This window comes from Oryctolagus cuniculus, chromosome 1 (assembly GCF_051225735.1).
Source record: "Oryctolagus cuniculus isolate XC-2025 breed Fujian yellow rabbit chromosome 1, ASM5122573v1, whole genome shotgun sequence".
Taxonomy (NCBI): domain Eukaryota; kingdom Metazoa; phylum Chordata; class Mammalia; order Lagomorpha; family Leporidae; genus Oryctolagus; species Oryctolagus cuniculus.
This window is the reverse complement of record NC_142867.1, coordinates 152,337,814-152,362,123: the sequence shown is the minus strand read 5'-3', so window position 1 is coordinate 152,362,123 and position 24,310 is coordinate 152,337,814. Positions and strand designations below refer to the sequence as shown.

General features: G+C 40.6%; 1 protein-coding gene across 2 annotated transcripts in view; it reads right to left on the bottom strand.

Annotated features, from left to right (window-relative positions):
* Positions 1–24,310, bottom strand: part of LOC100340719 (guanine nucleotide-binding protein G(q) subunit alpha) — a 315,175-nt gene that overhangs the window by 182,121 nt on the left and 108,744 nt on the right. For both annotated transcript variants that reach the window (XM_051858885.3, XM_089336556.1), the window contains exon 2: positions 19,631–19,815. In XM_051858885.3, coding sequence (XP_051714845.1) covers positions 19,631–19,815 — 185 coding nt within the window. The remainder of the gene's footprint in view (positions 1–19,630; positions 19,816–24,310) is intronic.

Below are 24,310 nucleotides of genomic sequence, written 5' to 3'. Positions count from 1 at the left end.
CTAAGTTTCAACAAGCAATGCTTTCAACATTATTACTTTGGCATTAGCATCATGTTCCATCTAAATTCTTACTGTTGTTGCTGACTTTCACAATAAAAACTTTACTGTATGAAGTTGAGAGGACTCCCTTAACAGGCTCTGATATTAAAAATGAGTTACTTAACCTGACGTGAATCATCAGCTAAACATTTACTTTTAAATTTCAGGAAGGAAAAAAAAGGAAAATAAAAATGTTAAAAATAATAAGGGGGAGAAAATCAAACCAGTTTTAATAAAATAAATAATACATAATATGTCTTTGATGACAAGTTTCGATCTTAGGATGGGCTAACAAAACCTGAACTGTAGTAGAAAAATAACTATCAATTTGTTTTTGGACTTAACAGGATAAATTTTAATAGACATTGCAAAATTTCACCTTGGTGTGTCCTTGATGGCCCTGGAGGAAATGTACATGCCAGCTTCCTTAACCATGAGCCATGATAATGGAGTTAATCTACCTCACAGCCTTCTTTTATTCATTTATGGCCTTAGCAAGTCATCTTGGAGTTTCTGCTTTCATAATTGCGTAATTTGGCCCAAGCCTCAGTATCACACACAGCTTGCAACCATAGGAGAAAGTAAACCCTGTAGTTGTCATCAGTCTCCAGGCAGACAGGTGTCAGGTGAAGAGACACAGACCAGGAAGGAGAGGGCAGTATCTCAGCTAATGAGGACTGGGGCTTGAAGGCACCACAGTAGTGCAGCTCAGAGGTCACAGGAGATGGGACATCTCAGGCAGAGGCAGGGCTCTCAGGTTTGTGGGTGAGAAGCAAACCGGACACAACGATTAAGGTTAGAGGAATCCCAGGTCTAATTCCATAGAAGTGGACTTGGTCACAGCACTCAGGCTACAAGGAGGAAGCCTGACTTCCAGGCGACCTGAGGACAGCGTGCATCCTAGAGCCAGGCAGCCGGGGGGAGCCTCCTCACATGCACTCTCGCGAAGCCTCAGTGTCCTTGTTTACGGAAGGGGAGGGCGGCAGCAGACCTGGTCAGGAGTACAAGAGTCACTCCAAGGAAGCGCCAGGGAATGTGGTATGTAGTGGGGAGGGACATGCACCAGTTCCAGTGAAACTCTCATAAATGCTAATTCCCTCCCCTCCTCCACTTAGCTTCTACCTAGTTTATAGCGAAGCAAGGGAAGTACCCTATGAGAAGCTGGGAGTGAAAAGGGTGGGAAGCAAAATAATTTCTGACATGGGCCTTTCTGGTCCAAACCTATCACTAAAGCACAAGTAAAAACATCTTATTTTTGAAGGAGAGAGGAAAAAAAATGTCCAAAAGTAAATCATCATTTTTCTAACTGCAGCCCTAGAGATGTGTATGATCTCTAGAAAGTCACCTAGACACCTTTGCCTACTTCCCCACACCTGACAGCCAGGCTCCACGTTCCATTTACGTTTTAAGGAAACGTTGAAACAAAACCCAAAAACTGTGTCAAACCGTTTTCAAACTGAAGGCAAAATATAGATTCCCTTAGCAGGACAGCGATGAGGCTACTTTCTGACTGTGCATATCAATCTGCATGATCTGACTTCTCAGCTGGCCAGATCAGACTTGCTGATCTAAGATAAAGCTCAGCCTCTTGCCTGCTGGAGTGAGCCTGGGAAGATCAATGCTGCTTGGAGGGCAAGTTACTTGGATGCCACATTTTGGCAAACTTCTGTTTTCAGTTTAGTAAGCGGCTGACTGTGCAGACTATAAATTATCAATTTTTAGAACATAAAAGGATGTGGGTGATGGAGTTGATAGACGTTCACATTTGCTTATATTTTAAGAACAAAGTTCACGGGGATGGTGTCATGGTTAAGCATCCCCGTGACACTGGCATCCCATATGGGCACCAGTATGAGTCTCAGCTGCTCCACTTTTGATTTAGCTCCCTGTTAATGTGCCTCGGGAAGCAGCTGAAGATGGCCCAAGTGTGTGGGTCCCTGCCACACATGTGGGAGACCTGGATGAAGCTCTTGGCTGCTGGCTTTGGTGTGGCCCAGTCTTGGCCATTGCTGCCATCTGAGAAGTGAACCAGCAGAAAGAAGATTGTCTCTTTCTCTCTCTCTCTCCCTCTCTCTCTGTAACTCTGCTTTTCAAATAAATAAATAAATCTTAAAAAAAAAAAAAAGGCAACAAAACAGCTAGTGTTCAGGTCAAATAATCAGCAAGGCTTTGGGAATGACCCAAATTGATGTTAGTGTAGCCTAATGTTCTTTATTTTATTTTATTTTATTTATTTATTTGACAGAGTTACAGACAGTGAGAGAGAGAGAGAAAGGTCTTCCCTCCGTTGGTTCACTCCCCAAATGGCTGCTATGTCCGGAACTACGCCAATCCGAAGCCAGGAGCCAGGTGTTTCCTCCTGGTCTCCCACGTGGGTGCAGGGGCCCAAGCACCTGGACCATCCTCCACTGCACTCCTGGGCCACAGCAGAGAGCTGGACTGTAAGAGGAGCAGCCGGGACTAGAACCCAGTGCCTAATGTTCTTAAAAGTTTGACTGCAGAATGCTGAACCACACCAACATGTTTGATAACGATGTAGTTATTCAGCTTTCTGACACCGACTGGTCAGAACTGTTCCTAACGAAATCTGCAAGGTAGCAGCTAACACCTACAGCGATATTTGCTCTTCATCACACCCAATGCAAATGACCACACCTGTGTGTAACTGAGTCTCTGAACTTCTATTATTTAATAGTCCCAGAAATGATCTGAAAAATGTCACAATCTCTACAATGAATCCAAAAGAAATTCCTTGGTTAAATTAATGAACTACAAATTGGCATTCAAAATATAAAATAAAGTATCAATTTCACTTGTTAAATTGCTGAAATGCTTAATAAAACTCAGAATTGGCAAGACTGTGGTAAATACAGAAAGCTCGGTTCCTATACCGTAACTTAGTTTGATCATTCGAGACGGCTAATGATCCTTATCAAAACCCTGTAAAATGTGTTTATGTTTTGACCCAGCAATTCCATGCCTAGCAACTTTCCAGCAAGAATGTTCATTATGACACAAGTGAGAAAGCAAGTCAGAAAAAGATACCTGTTTACACGCAATTTAATAACAATACTTACATACAAATCCACACTCCTTTACCTACAATCTGAAATCCCAAAACCTCCATGAACTGAAAAATTTGTTGTGATTTATGTACGGGAAAGCCTGCCCTGCTGCCCGACTATTTATCCTTTATTTATTCTGTCTAGTTGTTAATGTTAACATATTTTGCAGTTGAAATGTTACTGTATTTGATTCCAAGGTACTACCCCAAATCTCAGTGAGGTTTTTTACACAATCTACACTATATTTCCCATATTTCTGAAATCTAACAACTATCTTTTTTAAATTCAAAAACAGAGGGAACTAAGGAGCTCTGGATAAGAGGGAGTGAACTTATACATCCCGAGTTAAACCTTTATCATGTGTATATATAATAAAGTTTACAGTCCTTTTTTCACATGAGGAAACTACAAGTGATTTTAAATCTCTTCCTTCCTTTTTTTTTTTTTCATAAAGATTTATTTATTTATTTGAAAGTCAGAGTTACACAGAGAAAGAAGGAGAGGCACAGAGAGAGAGAGAGAGAGAGAGGTCTTCCATCTGATGGTTCACTCCCCACATGGCAGCAACGGCTGGAGCTATGCCAACCCGAAGCCAGGAGCCAGGAGCATCCTCTGGGTCTTCCACGAGGGCGCAGGGTCCCAAGCACTTGGGCCATCTTCTACTGCTTTCCAAGGCAATAGCAGAGAGTGAGATTGGAAGCAGAGCAGCCAGGACTCGAACTGGTGCCTATATGGGATGCTAGTACCTCAGGCAGCAGCTTTACCAGCTATGCAAGAGTGCTGGCCCCTCTTCCTTCACTTTCCTATGTTGTCTGAGTTTTCTTTTTACAATGAATACATTTATATTTATAAAAATTAAGGGGCTGGCGCTGTGGCATAGCAGGTTAAAGGCTCAGCCTGCCATGCCAGCATCCCATATGGACACCAGTTCGAGTCCCACCTGCTCCTCTTCCACTCCAGCTCTCTGCTGTGGCCTGGGAAAGCAGTAGAAGATGGCCCAAGTCCTTGGGCCCCTGCACCCACGTAGGAGACCTAGAAGAAGCTCCTGGCTCAGGCTTCAGATCAGCTCAGCTCTGACTGTTGCAGTCATCTGGGGAGTGAACCAGCGGAATGGATGACCTTTTTATCTCTCTGGCTCTACCTCTCTTTAATTCTGTCTTTCAAATAAATAAAATAATTCTTTTAAAAAAATCTATAACCAGATATTAAATGTGTGGACTAGTAAAAAAAAAAGTAAAGAAGAAATAAAAGGAGTATATGATCAAAAGAAGAAGTCAAATGGACAGTCATAAGAATCTGGAGTTTGAGAGGCCTATAGGAATAGTAGAATCATGTGATCAAATCTCTGTTCAATTATTTTTTATTTATTTAAAAAACAGAGTTCCCAGCCACTGGTTCAGTCACCAAGTGTTTACAATAGCAGGGGCTAAGCTGGACCAAAGTCAAGAGCCGGGAATTCAATCGATGTCTCTCATGTGGGTGGCAGGGACCCAATTACTTGAGCCATCACCAGCTGCCTCAGCAGAAAGTTGGTACAGAGAGAAGAATCAAGTCTCAAACAGCAGCACTTCGATATGGGATGTGGGCACACCAACATGCATCTTTAACAGTGCAACCAAACGCCTGCATTTCCAATTGAAATCTGACTCACTCACTCTCAGATACGTGCTGGGCACTTCGCTAGGTCCTGGGGACACAGCAGTGAAGAGAAGTGTGATCCAGCCATCACAGAGCTGACAATTCTGTCTCAGGCCTAAGCTGGCTGAAGCAGTGGATGGCACCTGTAGTGCAGCCACAGGTCACTCCACTTACTCTTCCTCACAAGGAAATTAAATGCATGTGTTCTGAGTGCCAAACATGTTCATGGGGGTCAAGTATGTGAGGTGCCTTATGGAAATTACTAAGCGCAGCTCTGGTTTTAAAATGCAGCCCCATAAATTTAGAAATGGCATGACTTGGAGCATATATTTGAAACATTTTTCATCTCTAAAATTATACTATTACCGTGCACACACTAAAGGAAAAATGGGGTAGCAGATTGGGCCAGAGGTATTTGGCAAAGGCTATCTTTTCCCTGCTCATTCCCTTTCCCTTGCTGGATTGGCTGCCCCCTCGTTACTTGCAAATACCCTAGAGTCAAGATAGCAAGCACTTTCTTTGTGTCAGAGACAAGTCAGTGCCCTGACTTCAGCAGTACCAACAATCCATGAACTCCATCAGGACTCCTGCTTTCTTCTTCGTTCTCCAGGGCTTAGGTGCTACCAGAGGCCAGGCCACTGCTTCCTGTAAGCTATAGGAAGCCATATCTCACTCTTGGGTCACAGCTTCTTCTCTATTTTTAAATAATCAACAGTCTCTCCTCAAATGTTCCACATGCTATCCAAAGGCCAGTATGATTCTCTCGATCCAGCACTTTTTGGGAGGAATTCAACATCTGTTTATTTAGTGGATACTTCTTATGCTGATATTACTACCCTAAAAGTTCTGCATCAACAGTTTCTCATCAGTGCTCGCAGCAACTACACAAAGTGAGCGCCATTCTCATCCTCACTTGACAGCTGAGGAAGATACAGCATGGAAAGCTTCAGGGAGCCAGCATTGTGGCATAGCAGGTCAAGCCACCACCTGCAGCTCCAATATCCCATATGAACACTGGTTCGTGTCTCAGCTGCTCCACCTCCGAGACAGCTTGCTGCTGCTAATGACCAGGGAAAGCAGCAAAAAGACGGCTCGAGCACTTGGGTCCCTGCACTTTTCAGTCCCTACGACCCATGTGGGAAGACCTAGAAGAAGCTCCAGACTCTGCAGCCCTGATCATTACAGCCATCTAAAGAATGAACCAGGGGATAGAAGATCTCTCTGTCTCTCTCTTTCAAATAAATAATTAAAAAAAAAAAAATAGAAAGTTTCAGTAACTCACTTAACATTCCATAGCTGAAATTCCATTGGTAAACAGGTTCTGGAAACTTCTCTTTGGAAGTTAGCCCTCTGGTGGCAGAGTCATTTACCTCCAACATGACTATTTCCCGTAGCTGCAGCATCGCTTGAGAGCTGTTGGGAAGGCAGTTTTGGGCCCACCCCAGGCCCACTGAAACACAAACAGTGATTTTAACAAGATCCCCCATGATTTAGACACATGGGAAAGTCTGGGAAGTGCTGCTGCAAAACACAAAATCACTGCTCCCAACTTCATACTCAGCTAGGAGGAACCGAAGCTGTCACCAGTCCATCTGGTACCCTATGTACAGATTAGAGAAAGTTACCCCATCTGCATACAGGAGTTAGAAAAATATAATGCTATTAAAAAAAAAAAAAAAAAGAAGCATCCCTTCCTTAAAATTCATTCTCCCCATGACTGGATACAAACTGCACAACATCTAAAGAGGCCATGTGCAAAGTACATGGTGTTGGCCATTTTATGTCAATACCATAAATTTGAGGTGAAGAAGCACCTTTATAATGACATTGCTGTGGGCCAAAATTGGTTAAGGCCAAAAGTCCTGAAACGTCTGACAGCATTGCTAATGCAAAAATGCTCGTTCTAACATAGATTACAGCATCAAAGTCAGCGGAAGGAAGGATTGGTGGCTTCAACAGCATTCAAACACCCAACTCCAGTGAGGGCTTCGCTGAAATGTGTTATAATCAAACAGCAACTTACATTGCAGCCTTGCACGAAAATGGCTAACAAAGGTCAGGAGAGGAAACACCAGTCTAGTACCTTCCAGAGTGGATGAGGAAAACAATCACCTGGGGAGCTGACCCTTACCACAGAATTTTGAAAACTCTTTACCACCTCCCAGACATGCCAATGTCTACTACACTTGGCACAGTGACGGTTTTACTTTTTAACCACAGAGGAAGTATGTACATTGCAAGAAGCAGAAACCAACTTGATACTATTGTACATCACATTACTGGATATATGCCAATAAGGCTATTGCTCTGAGTCATTCTTCATTTTTAACAAATAGTGAAAGGCTGTTAGAAAACTGCATATTAATTTTACAAAGTAATAGGGGCAACAACTAAAAGGTATCTGTTTTTTAGCAAATTCACTTTAAGAAACATACAGTTAGGAAAATAAATGTCTCAAAGTACAAATTTATATTGTATCAGCCAAAATTAATAATTATGGCTTTTAACGAAGTACTTTTTGCCCTTGAAAGTATCCTAGCATAGTGTGATATATAAATGTCATTATTTTTTTAAAAGTGCATTTCCCTGCTGATATTCATGTACAGATAAATGTGCATGAACTCATGAAAATCATGAATATGCATGCAATATACTATTTAAAAGCACAGTTATGTAGCAAATATATGTAAACTGGGGCAAAATGACAGAGTAAATAAGACTACAGTTTCTTAGAAAGAAGCAAGATTTTAGGTTTTGGTATACATTCTTTAGATGAGTAAAACTGTTTGCTTTGCCAAAGACTAAGCAAGTCCTACCCTAAATCTGTACAAGAGCAAAAAGTAAATGTGTCACTGAAGTGACTTTTCCAGTGGCGTGAAAATGAGAAGGAAAAATGCTAGGATTCCTAATGTGCTCGCTCGATCTTCATGAAGCACTCAGTTTCCCTTGGTTCCGACAAATATATTCTGCCTCTCTAGCTGAAAATAGAGGCACTGCTTTAAAATTGAGGGGGGAGGGGGGAATCACGCATAACTGGGTTTAAAAGAACAATGAAAAGTATTCATCTGATGCTTTGCCAGGAGTTAACCAACAACAGCCAAAAGACCAGCTTTATGACTTTCTACTAAAATGTGTTTAACTATGCCACATGTGTCTCACATGGTAACTGTCCAGTTCCTGGACATTCTGCTTAGGTCAGCCTGAGAAGCTTACAGTGGCTGAGAGAGAGGTTGCTGTATCAGAGCTTGCTTGTATGTCTGGATGCATCAGTAATGTACTTAGAGAACTCACTAGCTTCTTTTCTTAAAATCAGCCAAACTGGTTTGTGTTGACTGGCACACAAACAGATATTATTAAATATCTGTTGAAATGACTAAGTAAGAGAACATCATCTCCATTTAACCATGGATAATACTTTCAGCTTTTCCTTGGACTATGTAATTGAATTCTCACAACACACTGTGAAGTAGGCATTATAATCACCACCATCCTATAGATAAGGAAACTGGAATTTAGTGTTTTATTTGCTCAGTATTACACAGCAATTTTGTTGTACAGGCAGTTATCAAACCAGGCTGTGCCTGACCCTGACAACTGTACACAAAAACCCACCACAGTAAACAAATATCCATTCAACACAGAGTAGAACCATGTGTCAAATACTGTGCTAGGTTTACATAACTAAGGCCTGATCTCTGCCCTCAAGTGTTAACAACATGGATTAATGGAAGATGAACTGAGCTGAGGGTGTGGAAGATGAGGATGTGCTGAAGGTGAGGTGAGTTGTCATCTTCTGGTGACATGGGCCACAACACAAACAGCCCACCATGCACAGAGTATCAACAGAGTACAATTATACACGCACAACATGGTGAGGCTGTCGATCTTCCACATACTGAACAGTGTCCAAAGGTCACTGCTAATGCAAAGTACAAATACACAGGAGTATGTGCATGGGTATGTGTGTGTGAACACACTTGCCTACAGCTTCCCTCGCTCCACCAAAATGAGTTACTTTCCATTATCTACAATAGGTATAAATGAATCAAAATTTTACACATTAGGATTAAAATGTGGCAGGCATTGGACACAGTGGTTAAAATGACATTTGGGATGTCCGCATCCCATTTCAAGGTGCTTGGGGTTCCAGTCCCAGCTCCACTTCCAGATCCAGCTTCCTGACAGCCTGGCAGGCAGCACCAACAGTTCAACTTCCTGGGTTCCAGCCAACCCATGCGGGAAACCCAGGGTTTCAGGATCCAAGAGTTCCAGACTCCTGGCATCAGCACAGCCAGCCCTAAGTATCACAGGCATTTGGGGAGCAAACCAGATGTCAGATATCCATCTCTGCCTTTCAAATAAATAAAATCAAATAAATAAATTTTTTAAAAGTAGGATTAAAATACCACAGTTAACAAATGCGCAAAATCAGTTTCACGCATTGCCTTTTTACCTAACTTTAGCTCTAATGTTGAGTTACACAAAATGGTCTATTTACACAATACCTGAGAAATACACAAAAAAGAAAACCTAGGGAAGTTTTTTCAATCTAAATGCTTTGGATAGCATAGATATAAAACAGAAAGGGATGCCGGTGCAAGATTAGCCAAATGTGGGTGCTACAGAGCAACGTCGGCCTAAAAAGGTGGAAATGGAACCGGACCCGACCCTTGTACAGTTCCCACTCTTGGTCAAAGAAATGCCAAAAGGAGAAAGAATGTGACACCACTGAATAACCAAGCCATAGAACAGCTCTATCTCCTTTGTAAATGAAATAATCTACGTACAAAATACCATGTTATTAATCTAGAGAAAAACAGAAGCCCTTGCAAGAAGATATGTTGCTAACATAGATGGAATAAGAAAATAAATTGAGGCCATATGAAAAAAAAAATAAAAACTGACCTCTACCTCACATTACAAGAGTACTTCAAATAGGTCATGGAAAATGGAATTAAAAGAATGGTTTATTTTGGTGCAAACTTTTTGAAATTTATTCATAGCTTTTTCACAATACACATTCTCCATGAACTTTATGAAGAGCCTCCACATACTCTGTAATCCATGTGAAATGCATTTCTAGATCTTAGTGTAAAAAGCAAAGCAATAAAGAATTTAGGAGAAAACCCAGCAGATTATCTACATGATCTTAAAGTAGACAAAGACTAATTAAAAAGAATATCAACAGCACTAATCACTATATTACAATTAAGTACCTTCTTTCACTGAAAGAATTTTTTTAAGAAATTATTAGAATTATTAGAATTTATTTATTTATTATTAGAATTTATTTATTATTAGAAATTATTAAGAATTATTTTAAGAAAATAAAAAGCAAGCCATAAAGTGGAGAATACATTCACAATACATTTATTCAACAGAGACTCAAATCCTCACCAAATGGTCAACACACGAAATGGTGTTCAACATTCTTAGTTATCAAATAAATGAAAATCAAAACAATGTGATAGCATTATCCAGCCACCAGAATAGCTAAAGTTGATAACGAGTGAGTGCTTAGCTCGTTAAGCTAGAACAGTTAGATACCTGGCTCCTCACTTCAGGTCCCTACTAATGCAGATCCTGTGAATAGCAGTGATGGCTCAAGCGCCTGTATCCCTGTTACCCATGTGAGAGACCCATAATGAATTCCCAGCTCCTGGCTTCAGTCTGGCCCAGCCATGACTCTTGTGAACATCTGTGGAGCTCACCCACTGGATGGGGGCTTTCTGTCTCTGTCTGCCTCCCAAATAAGCTATTTATTTTTTTAAAATGACTAATAATAGCAAGTGTTGTCAAGAATGTGAAGCAAGCAAACTTTCATAGACAGCTGGCTGTACATTGATTCTTTATGAAAAATTCTCTAGAAATATCTCATGTACTGAAATTGACCGTATGCATACCTCTAATTTAGCAACTCTAAATTCTAGGTATAAACCCCAAAGAAATGCATCCTTATGTTCACTAAAAGACATGCATAGCAAAGTTTATATTTGCATTATTTGCAATAGCCAGAAATACCCAAATTTATATTAACAATAGGATATACAGGCAAATTATAGCCTACCCACACAATGGAACATTACATAATTGTACTATCCAATGCTGCAGGTGCTAGTCACATGTAAATTCAAATGTAAATTAACAGGACTAAGTAAAAATAAAAATTCAGTTGCTCAGTCACATTAGCCACATTTTATGAACTCAAGAGTCAGGTGTGGTTAATGGCTACTACACTGGACAGCACAAATAGCAGTTTTATCAGCACAGAAAGCTCTATGGGACATTCCAATTCCACAGCACTGAGAACAAATGAATTGTAATTATAAGAAAATGGATGAATTTCACAAACATGTTGAGATAAATAAACCAGATACAAAGGAGTAAATGCTGAATGCTTCCATCCCTACCAAGCTCAATGCTAACAGAGCACACTTGTTATTAGAAGTCCGGGTGCAGTCACCTTTGGGGCTTGAGATTAGTGCCTGAGGAGGGTTCTGAAGTTCTGTTCATGTTGATCCAGATAAAGGGATCTGAATACAATTGTGTTCACAGTGGGGGAAAAAAAAATTACAAGGACTCAACAATGATGATGTGTAGACTTCACTATACATAAACTGTATATCAACAAAAATTACAAAAAGAAGAACCCTATTGATGAAGTCTTTCAGAATCCTCCTCTGATCCAAATGGACTTCGATTTGCATCCTGAGTCCTGATACGGTATGCATTATGATTAGCAATTAATGTTAGCCCAGAAAAAAGGGGTTTTAAAATTTCTCATATTCATCATGTATTTTCACATAGGTATCAAATAAAGAATTGCAACAGAACAAGGATACAGTGAGGAGAAGAAAATATGGCTAAGAACTAGTTGCAAGATATTGAAAGAAAAAAGAACTTATACAAAGGGATTTCAAAAGCTGATATAGTTACAACAGACTCAATGGTGACTCAGCTTCTAGTAAGTGACCTGGAGAGAAAGGAGAACGTGACAAATCAGTCTTAGAAAAAGAAATGGTTAATTCATCACGTGAGCCAGGAAAAGTCCCAGATTCCTATAGACTGTCATTAAAAGAAGAGAAAATTTGATATGTAGAAGCAGGAGCATAAAGTTTCCCTGTGAAAAAGAGCAGGCTATCTTTGGTGCCCAGAAGCCAACAATACAATTAAAAGCAATGTCACCATCACCACCCAAAAAATCTAAGTGTGATGCTAACTCAGAACACTAAAAAACCCCTACATAAATGAAAATAGGAAAAATCACTTACAGGATTTAGATGCAAGGAAAGAAAAGTTCTCCAATGGACTAGAGACCATTGTCAAAAGGAATCTGTTATTTATTGTCTTTAAAAAAGAGTTTGTTCATAGGTGCTCTAGAATGGACAAAGGGTAATAAAGGTGGAAACTTCAAATTATAACAAAATACTCATAATTTTACTAATTTTATCAGTTAACTTTTAAAACCAGAGAATCAGCATCAATAAAATTATTGTTCGGGAAGGACTTTCAGAGGTTGTCTGGTCCATTCCTTGCTTTATTTTAGCAAAATTGCTTTAAAGAATTTCACATGTTAAAAATACATTCTATTTTTGAACACATCCAGATAAGGAGATTTCTCTACCTCCCTTGGTATCCCATTTCAATGACTGTCACTCAGAGGAAAGTTTTCCTTAGACAGTTCCTAAATCTGGTCATGCTGTTCAAGTTATTTTGTTTGTTCTATTCTTAAGATAGGGGGTTATTAGTATTCATTCTCTCCCTGATGACAATTCATCTTCCAAACACAAGTCATTTGCAAGACTCTTTTTTAACCTATATTATCTACTTAACCCCTTGAAACATTCATATTGTCATTTTTTTCTACTGTACAGATGAGGACATTCAGGCTTAGAGTGTAAAGAAATTGAGGCTTAGGGAGGAAATGCTGAATACCCAATATTACTCTGTTATGCAGCACATGGGCTCAAACCCAACTATCTACTTCATTTAGAGCTAAGTCACTAAGCCTTAAATTCCTCCCATCCCAGACTAAAGCCCAGAATAAGAAATTGTTTAGGACAGGTTTAGCAAATGCTGAGCAAAAATGGAGTGCTTGTACTTGTCATTTATTTTATAGGCTGACTATGTACTTTTGCAGTGTGCAGTTGTGGTTTCTGCCAGCATCGTCCCCCTTGTTCTACTAACTGTACCCAGCTTTCCCTCAGGGACAGTCAATGAAAGTGCTCAGTCTTTGCCTATCCAAAGACTTAACACAGCATCTAGACCGGCCAACCAGGGAGTTTTTCCCAGGTATTTGACAGGAGACAGAAGATGGCCAGAACAGTTCCCCAGGCCTGTCACACTCACCTGTCCTTCATTCAGCGTCTCCTCAGAGCTCCTGCGAGTCCACAGCCCCACAAATTCCCCTTCTACTAAAGTGAGCCAGTATCTGCTTCAGTTGCTTGCAAGCAGGGAAACTTGACAGATCCAACTCTTCACAGGGCTAACACCATGTTTTTACCAGTTCTGCCTTTAGTGTGTGTTTATTATACAAGTGGGAAAAATTAAAATGAAATCAACTCTCTTGGCATTTTATAAGCTAAGAATATTTCTCATGTTGCAAACAACTAGTAATTTCTTATTCAAATGATCAAAGGCAGGAATAAGCTGGCATGATTCTTCAGAATCTTGGCTACACTTTTCTTTTGGAAAATGAAAAGTGGCTTTTGGGATCTTGGATTTTTCTGGAAGTACAGAAAATTCACAAAGCTCTAAATGTGTTTAACATGGTTCTTTCCTGTGACAAGCCCTTTCTTGTTCGGGAGGACAAAAGGTCCTGGAGCAACACATCCTCTCAGAGCCCCTGTGAGCTCAGAGGCAAGGGAAGCACAGGTGTCAGGGCTCAAAATCCTGGCTTGTTCGTCAAAGGCAGTTGCAGCTGAGTCGCGAACAGAGGCCTGCTCATGGGGACTTCCAAATCTAAAAGCAGAAACTACAGGTTGACTACTCCTTATCCAAACCTCTTAGGACTTAGAAGTGTTTAGGATTTGAGGTGTTTTAGGATTATGGAATATTTGCACATACATAATGAGATATTTTAGGGACAGGACCTAAGTCTAAGCAAGAAATCCATTCCTATTGCATATACACTATACACATAGCCTGAAGGTTACCCTATATAGTACTTTTAAGTAAATTTGTGAATGAAACAAACTTCCATGCTGTGGCAACAGGTCAGCACTCAGAAGTTTCAAATGTGATTATTACAACTCTTGTCTCTACTATTGAGGAATAGTGTTTTTTTTTTTTTTCTTCTCACTGTTGTTTGTGGACTACTTAGTGGAGGGTTAAGCTTATGATTATAAAATAAACCGAATGGGGGCTGGCACTGTAGCACAGCAAGTTAAAGCCCAGGCCTGCAGCACCAGCATCCCATATGGGCGCCAGTTTGAGTCCAGCTGCTCCACTTCTGATCCAGCTCTCTGCTATGGACTAGGAAACTAGTGGAAGATGACCCAAGTCTTTGGGTACCTGTGTGGAAGACCTGGAAGAAGCTCCTGGCTCTTGGCTTCAGATCAGCCCAGCTCTGGCGATTACAACCATTTGAAGAGGGAACCAGTAGATGGAAGACTCTCCAGCCCCTCACTGCCTCTCTGTAACTCTGCCTTTCAAATAATAAATAAATAAATGAACTGAAAGTATGTCATTGTATAAAAACACACTGTATATATATGAAATGTTATCTTTACATAAAAAAATTTTTTTAAAGTTTGAGATTTGGGGGCATTTCAAATTTTCACATTAAAGAAGTTCAACCTGTACAACAAAAAGATGAAACTGCTCAGCATTGGCAACAGCCAAGCTCTCCTTGCTAACTGTCTCAAGTCCAGAAGCACTGAATCAGGTTGTCTTTCCAGGACAGACAAAGGGAGCAAAGCCTGTCAACATTCTGACCTTCCATAAGAGCACCCTGATTTCACAGTTTACAGACATCATAAGCCAACCACAAAGAGATGCAGGATGCAGTATCTGGAGTCATTTATTCAATGAATAAAAGCTCCTATGCCATTCCTGGCAAGTTGTGGAGGAGACAAAGAGTTATATAATGAGAAGCTTGCTTACAGTAAGGTAATTTGCAATTTGATGAGAAAATAAGGCATGCACATATGAAATAACTAACAACAACAGGCAATGCAGGAAGAATACCAACTGTCAGGTGCATGCAATCCGAACATAAAAATCAGGAGTTCAAACACCATGGAACCTACTTCCCCAAGCTGAAAAGCAAGGCCATTCATTAGCCATATTAACATAGGGAATTTGTATCTCTTCCTTTCTTTTAAGAGCTAATTTCAGCACCAGAGCAAAGAATCATCAGAAGTGCATGTCTGTATTAGATAGGAAGCCATAAAAGTGCAGTGATGAAAATTCCTCCTTTTGAACTTAAGAAATGATAGAGTAATTTCATGGTCAAATGCCTCACATAACCATAGACTTAGATATGTCTTTGAATTTGATCAAATGACATCTATTTAATACCTTTTATCACTAGCTATCAACAATTATGTTCAAGGATAAGGCAAAATAACCAAACCTGCTAACTATGTATTCAGAATCAGTCCTTACACTTACGTGTCTTCATACCTGGGCCGAATCTAAGCAGCTCATCCATAAGAAAGTCCAAGAACAGGATAACAAATACATGTTCAGGGAAGAATTAATTTTGACTTTGAGAAAAGCTTGTAATATGTTGCAATTTATTACAAACATCTTCCTGAATATGCAATCCCTGGAACAGGGTGAAATTTACATGAAGGCAAGCAATGCCACAGCATTTGGTCTGAAGCTTGTCACCAGGACTCCCTCAACCACTGCCCCCTCCCATTAGCTGACCAGCAGGACCCTCAACTCAATGTGGTGAACCTTAGACAGAAGCAAGAAAAACCAATATTCTAGTATGGCATTCCCCAGTCAGAACCAATTCCAAACAGAACTATGAACAATTCCCCAATTCAGAATGGGTCATACAATTTATTAAGTTTTGTTTTGCTTTATAAAATATATGTACTCAAAGGCAAGTACAAAGTTATGCTGCAGAATACGGGGAACGTTTTAATTGTTACTATCTACAGATTACGACCAACAGGATGGTAGATACACAGAAACTTTTAAAAGAAAACCAAAATGGTTATTTATGGTTATTTAATTATCCTTAGTGTCCCAATATACTATAAAAACCAGTATGTGCTACTTCCAATTGCTAATCAAATGCACACCAAATTCTTTTGACTGTAATATATATACAGCATAGAGTCTGGTTACCAGAAATTTCTGCAGACAATTTTAACCAAAACATAAATTAATACTAAAGATCATAAACACTAGAAAAAAGAATTCAAATTTAGCTTGGATTCAAGACCTTTGACAAGGACATCCTAAACCATTTTCTAGCACTCTTCCTCTATAAGATACATTAAACTGGCCAATTTCTACACTGCACGTACATTCCTTCTTCTACCCATCTGCCTTGGCCATCCCTTCTCACCAAAGTGCCCCTCCCTGTGATATGAACGTCCTCTTTTCTGGATTGTAAATCTCTGCCCAGCCCTGAATAAACCTCTCTGCGACTCCAACCGCACAGAATAATGTCAATAACTTTGAAGAGGAGATTTTCAGTTGCTGAAGCTCAAAAATGGTTTATTCATTAAAGAAAAAAGTATCACGTGAACACCTATGATGTACAAGACACAACGCCAGGGACAATGAAGAATATAAAGACGGAACTGACACAAGCTTTACTGTCAAGAAGCTTAGAACAATAAGAAAACTGAGATAATTATAAATATTCCACTCTAGGTTAGTTATGTGAAAGGAGGGTGGTAATACTTAGCACAAGGAAGGTGAATGGACAAGAACTCTGGAAGGAAGTGGCAGTTGAGCTGAACTGGAAGGAGAGACATCACTTCCTTAATGAGCATCAACAAAGGCAAGAGCTCGGCAGAGCTCAGGATGTTAATACACGAAGCAAGGAAAGAGTGAACTTGTGGAGTATGAGCAGTCAGCCCTCCATACCCACATCTGCAGATTCAACCTAACAAGAATCAAAAATCAAGGACCAAATCTGAAAAACACCCAAATTGTACCTGTAACTGAATAGATACAGTTAACGGCGCCGCGGCTCAATAGGCTAATCCTCCGCCTTGCGGCGCCGGCACACCCGGTTCTAGTCCCAGTCAGGGCACCGGATTCTGTCCCGGTTGCCCCTCTTCCAGGCCAGCTCTCTGCTGTGGCCAGGGAGTGCAGTGGAGGATGGCCCAAGTACTTGCACCCTGCACCCCATGGGAGACCAGGAAAAGCACCTGGCTCCTGCCATCGGATCAGCGCGGCGCGGCGGCCATTGGAGGGTGAACCAACGGCAAAGGAAGACCTTTCTCTCTGTCTCTCTCTCTCACTGTCCCCTCTGTCAAAAAAAAAAGAAATTTTAACAAAATTTTTTAAAAATGAATAGATACAGTTGATTTTCCTGTCACTAGTCCCGAAACAATACAGTATAACAACTATTTATATAGCATTTATACTGGGTTAGGTATGATAAGTAATCTAGAGATGATTTAAGATATATGGGAGAATGTACATAGGTTACACACAAACACTACACCATTTAATATAAGGGACCTGGGAATCGACAGGTGTCAGTAACCACAGGGGTCTGGAATCAGTCCCTGAGGACAGCAGGAATGACTGTATGTGTATGGTGTAGAAAAAATGGAACGATTGTGAGCGACATTGCTATCAGGAATTAAAGGGGGATTTAACATTATTCAGAGATCATCACACACTACTATCATGATATCAGGCACTGTGTTAAGTAGCCAGGAGTCACAGGAAGAATTCACATAATAACAAAGCTGAGAAAAACCAACATAATTATAAGTTCGTATGATGGCAATTTATAAGTGAATAACGTTCTTCAACACAGTAAAGTCTACTTAGTTAGAATTGACATGAAGGGCTGAAACACATAGTGTTTAACATTTTTCAATGTGCTACATGAATAAGGCATAAATCCCACCCCAATCTTCTACATCTACATGACTGTATAATAAATAATGCTCATGAAAATCTAAAATCAGGGTATGATCCCTAAGATTTCTTCTGGCACATCTGAGAAATATTTTTTTTTTTGGTAAAACTTAAGTACATTGTATCCTGTAACAGTGTTTAAACTGGCAAAGTGCATGTATGCATATAAAAATGTATTAGCACACACAATAAATCAACCAGAAATTCATCAGATCACTGTATTATCAACTAACTAGACTGGGGAAATCACTGAAATTAAAATGAAATTCAACAGAAATTTTCTCACAAGTACAAGGAAACAACCATGCCACCTATTTCAGAAACTCATTTCACTGAGATTTCTTAGGGGAAAGAGGAAAAAAAAATCCTTTGAAATTTAGACAACCTAGGCTTACATCCACCCCAGGTTAACCTGGCCAGGAACCATGTTCATGAACTCACAAACCTGTCCACCTCTTTTCACTCCAAAAAGCAAAAACAGGGAGAATTATTTGTGAATGATTGCTTTGTTATTTGTGGAGACTCTTATTGTTGGTGGAAAACCAAGTATGACAGTAGATAAGAAGCCACTGCAGGAATCATCCAAGAAAAAGACATGCCTGATTTTAAGATAAGTTGATATATTTAGAAGCCTCTGGATGGTAACAAAGGTGAAGGTACACAGAATTGCCTTATTTTACCTTCACTGTCAGTTTTGTGAGTGAAATCTCAGTTTATGAGTCACACTGGGCATGCCAGTTTCTTGCTACTACCTACTGATCCCAGCAAATGGAGAGAATGAAAGTTCTGATTGAAGGCTCTAAAATAATTACAGGCATAAATGCAGTGTTTTGTCAACTCTCGGTGAGACCTACCATAAGATAAGCACCTACAGCCCTAAAGAACAAAGGCTACACCCACTGGGGGATGTAACTAGACGGAAAAGAAGGAAGACGGCAAAGACATTTCCTCAACTGCCAAACAGACTTCCTTTCCTTTGGGGTGAGGGCTCTGTACAGGCTGTCACCCCTGAATGCAGCTCCATTCTCTGCCTCCGAGCTTTCTGCTGGGCAAGTGCAGCACGGCTCTAACGTGCAGCCACCTTCAGACGCACCAGCCTCCTCTGTTGTCACATCTTTGGAACATTAGAGGGTCAGCAATTACAGACTACAGCATCTGTTTTCAACTGGTTGGGGGCCTGGGGGATGGTGGATAGATTCCTGTTTCAACCAAGAGATAATAATGCTGGATATCGGAATAATTTGCTTGTTTTCTTAATAACCAGAAATTCAGATATTTTTCCTCTAATCCTTTCCCAAATGATTTTGGTTCGCTTGCTTAAAACAAATGAACGGAAACATGTTGGAAAGGTTACTGAAGTGACAGATGGGCCTATTTTGAAATAAAATGAACCATGTGGTGCTACCGAAAGGAAATCACCAAATTCAAAATGAAACAGGAAAATGATCTTAAGCTGTTTTCACCCTTTCCTCAATGAAGCACAAAAAGTAGGAGGCAGACATAAGGCTGTCTCGCTCTGGCCAATGTGAAGGCTACTTACAAACTATCTCCTTGGCGTAACAGGTGTCCCCATATTCTATATTTAGCGCCAAACATCCAAATACGTCTTTCATTGACATCACCAAGAATAGAGTCCCATTTTCTAGAGGTGAAACTTTAAAGGTTTAGGAAAAAGACATTTAGTCGTCCTGTTCCACTGAAGATGAGATCAAAAGTGGACATGGGAAGCACCCACTGCATGGCAAAGACGTCAGGAGCCCAGCAGTACCGCGGGATTACGGTGGCCTGCTTTGCCAACTGCTGTTGTGAGGAATCACACCTACCTTATTGTGCTCATGCTTGTAGGGGATCTTGAGCGTGTCCATGGCTCTGATCATGGCCTGCATGGCCGTGAAGATGTTCTGATACACCAGCTTGGTGAAGCCCCTTTTGTCTTCATCAGAGTAGCCCGACCCATGGATGATCCTCATCTGCTTGATGAAAGTACTCTTGCCACTCTCTCCCGTCCCTGAAAGATGGACAACAGTAGCCTATGAGACCACAGCAACTTCTCAACCCCATGTCCCCCAGGTTAACTAAACTAGATACAGTGGCCTGGATGTGACATCTTCAAACAGCACAGAGAGAAGTGGAGATGTAGCTTATGGGGAACATTTAGCAAAATCAGAGGAGGCAGAGTCCATTTCAAAGGCAAATGGGTTGCGCACACACACACACACACACACACACACTTTTCTTTGGAAGCCACTCAGCATGGAGCTTTGGTAGTGGATTATAACTGCATATCTGGTGAGAAACATCAACAACACAGTACTTGGAACATAATAAAAACTTGATAAAGCTCCCTCCCTTGGAGAATATCTGAAAAGCTTCCAAAGAGCCGGGTGGCTCAGCCAGGATTTGGATCTGGAAAAGACAAAGCACTTAACACAAACGATAAGGAAAAAATGCCTGAAATTTTCTAGACATTTTCTTTAACCTCAAAACGAGGTATAAGGAGACCACACAATTGCAGTAAGACAAGATAAGTATCATTCTCCTAGACAGCAAGTATCCATGATATTTATTTCTAGGGGGCTGGGTTACTGCAAGGAATCATATCATCCAGGAAGGCCACAAAGGCTCTTCTTCCTTCTGACTGCTCCTGACAATCACATGACCCAGAAATGGATTGTTACTGGGCATTCTTCCCCTGTGCTGTCTTGTTTTTCTCATCTTGAATATTCCCTTGCTGTTACCATAAGCCAGAAGGTAATCCTAACAGAGATACACACGTCCATGAGAAGGAAACAAAAATGAATCGTATCACTGAAGGCAACATACTTCTTCTACATGTCTAAAACTATGACTCCATAAACTTCATTTTTCTAAATAGATGTAGATCTTTCATATTCCCTTTCTCACTCCTTTTAACGTTTCCCTACGGTTTCTAAATCAACAACCGTCTTTGCCTTCCCTAAAAAATGTGGTGAAAACAGAAGTACTCAGTAGGAAATTAAATATGGAAGAAGCGAATAAAACAAGGGAGGGCCCTGCAACCACAGACCTTCAAGCCACTTCCTCATTACAAGGCGAAAGAAAAGAAAACCAAAAGCCAGGAATACAACATGGGTCCTAATCTCATTGTTCTCTTCATCACTGGATTTCATTACTATCTTTGAAAACAATCACAGAAATTCAAGTAAGTATTACCATTTTCATAGAAGCACTCTTAAACGACCACAGATGTCTTGATAAACAGACGGTTTACAATAAAAAGTTATGATAAAAGGTGATGCCGGGCCCCAGGGTCCTGCTCTAGATGACTCCTCTATAATTTTTCTATTACTTTTAATAAGGTGATCTGGAATTTCCTGAAATATAAATCGAACCCTATAAAACGAATGCAACCAAGTCATTTTAACAGGATGAATTCAAAGAGTTTAAAATGAGCATTTTACAATCCCATCCACGAATACCAGAGAAACACGTAAAGCATGAGAAAAGTAGCATCACTAGTAGAAAGCAAGCCACCAAACGGTTTCCTGAAATCAGTCAACAATTTAGAGATAAACTGGCATCCTGACTCTCCTGGGCAATGACAAGGAAGTAGGTAAGAAAATAAATCCAGGCCGCTTCTTTGTTTACTGTCATCGTCCCAGAGCCAAAGCTTACTCTGAGGGCCCAACCACGGGCAGACTCATCAAATCAGAATCTCAGCCAGTCCTTTCCACAACAAAAACAGATCTTAATGTCTGAGGTTAAGGGTATGAGAAGAAAAGGAAACAGAATCAGACAGCAGGGTTTTCCTTCTCTGGCTCATCTGAAAAAGTTTTATTTACTCACCCCCTAAAAATTAAAAAAGAAGAAGAAGAAAGTGGCCGATAGAATATAGAGTATACCGGCTTCCACCTCATTTTAACCACACTCAGTTAAGAGCAGTTGCCACATGGCACCTCCATGGGTTAAGTCACCAACCCCCTGGACACTGTCCACACACTGGACTTCACACTAATGCAGACTCCAAGTAGGGGCTGGATATATGATAATGAAGGAACGGGGAGAAATTAAGATGAGAGAAAAAGGAATCAAAAAACCAGCTTGAAGATATTATTCTGCTGTTAGGAACACACACACACAGGGATTCTTTGTCCATCTTCCCATCAGCTCCTGCTGGGTGGTCTTCTCCACACAACTGCCCTGATTTCTAAAAACTGCTCTCTTCCCTTACCTGGCCATTGCTGGCCCCTGGATACCGCACCAGCCCTTACTGGCTTCTATACCTAGCCCACACCTTTGTAAACAGTCCATTTATAATATAAACACTCCCCAAGCACTCAGCTGGAGTATACTGCATGCTTCCTGCTGGAACTCTGCCTAATACAAATACCAAAAGGAAAGCAGGCAAGATTTATAAGGAAGACAGGAAATGGTGCAGGATACCCTCTTCTCCTGTCCTTTTCTCTATAAATCTTATTGAAAGGTGTTCTGTGGTTTATAATGCGCAAGGGTTCTTTAAAAAAGGTTTGTGGAAAACTGAATTAAAAGATAAGTTTATTCTGGTGTAAAGCCTTTCCAAATCAAGGCGTCATTTTTCATCATACGTATTTTCCATGGATGTTCTGAAGAACCCTCGTACTATCTACTCAGTAACTCACTCACGATACCCTTCTGGAGGCCAATCATGATGAAGAAACAGGTGACACTTGGCTAGATGACGACAGAGCGACAAAGCAGATGGAGACCGAAAACTCCCCTCCAAAGCACTGACTTATCTGTCAGAGCGCATGCAGGTGCACACACGCTCACTTTAAGGCTAATCTCCAACAGAGACAGGGGATACAAATGGTTCTGTAAAGGAAACAGAAGTTTGTGTTCAACCCTTCATCCTCCACCCAGCACTTGGAAAGTGTTATTTTATCCTCTCAAAAACCTGTCAGATGATGTCTTTATCCTCATTCCCCAGAAGACGATGACCCTGGAGAGGACGAACAGTGTGGCTAAGATGACATGGTAGAGGAATGGAAGGCACCAAGGCTCAAGCCCAGTCTACAGGTGTCCAGCCCGGGCTTGACACAATTTTCATGGTTTCACAACTACTCTAACCCCAGGCTAATCAACTTCAACTGCCCACAGGTAAAATGTCTCAACCTGGCTTTGATTACACCACACCCAACTTTCATCCATTTAACCTAAGTCTGAATTTCTGAATACCATGTCAATTCAGAGGGAACCATTCTGAATTTGGTGTCAACCTTCTGTTGACTCATAATCCATTCCAGGTAAATTTCACTCATGAGCTTACTGTTCACACTTTGATTTTACTGTAGAAATGCTGTAAGTTCAACATGAAGGCAAAACTTCAGAGTGACACAAATGTTGCAGAATGATGATGATGGTTTAAAAAAAAAAGGAATTATTCTACACTAAAATTGAAGGTAGCCAAAATGAAAGCAAAACTACTCAGCTCCTTTGGGTCCACAGGTCAATCACAGAAACAAATGAGTTATTTATATCCTATGTAGAAGCCAAACTTCATGTCTCCTCCTATTTTTATAGAATTATACAATATTCTTGGTTTGAAATGGTCATTTTAACAGTCTACTCATGATTAGCATGAAAAGCAGCATTTGGTGCAATTTAAAAAAACACATGGGGACAGCATTCTGGCATAGTGGGTAAAGCCACTGCCTGTGATGACGACATCCCATAGGGGTACCAGTTCAAGTCCCAGCTGCTCCACTTCCAATCCAGCTCCCTGCTAATGGCCTGGGAAAAGCAGCAGAAGATAGCCCAAGTACTTGGGTCCCTGCCACCCACATGGGGAACCAGGAAGAAGCTCCTGGCTCCTGGCTTCAGCCTGGCCTAGCCCCGGCCGTTGTGGCCATCTGGGGAGTGAAACAGTGGTTGGAATATCTCTTTCTCTCTCCCTCTTATTCTCTCTCTCTCTATGTAATTGACTTTCAAATAAATAAATAAATCTAATTTAAAAAAAAAAAACTTTTCCTAAATTATATTAAATGATGCTTCCTAAGACCCCATGAAAGAGACCTCAAAATTCTCTGAAAGCAAGGAAGCACACTTTTCTACTAGTGGACATCTGTGTGAACTCAGAATGGCACAAACAACTCTGACCAACCTAAAGACGTATGACTCTGCTTCCATGACCACAGTAAAATTTAACAACGAGCCTTTACATAGAATGTCAGGGGAGGGAAGATCTGAGTATATCTCTTATCAAATCATTTAATAACTTTAATAAGCAAATCAGCACACTCAAGGGTGTGACTCCCCACAAACCCCTGTTCTCTTCTTCAGTGGTCTCTATAGATATGACTTTAAAATGCCACCAGAAAAGCTCTCTATTTGTACCTTCAAGCAAAGACCCTGCCTTTTCTTGTCCCAGTTCATCAGACTACCCAGAAAGGAGACTAAGAGTTGTGCTGTGACAAAAGCCACTTCATCAAGCAGGCATAATTGGCTGTGAAGGACAGGAATTCTTTATTTCTTTCCTACTCACTGGA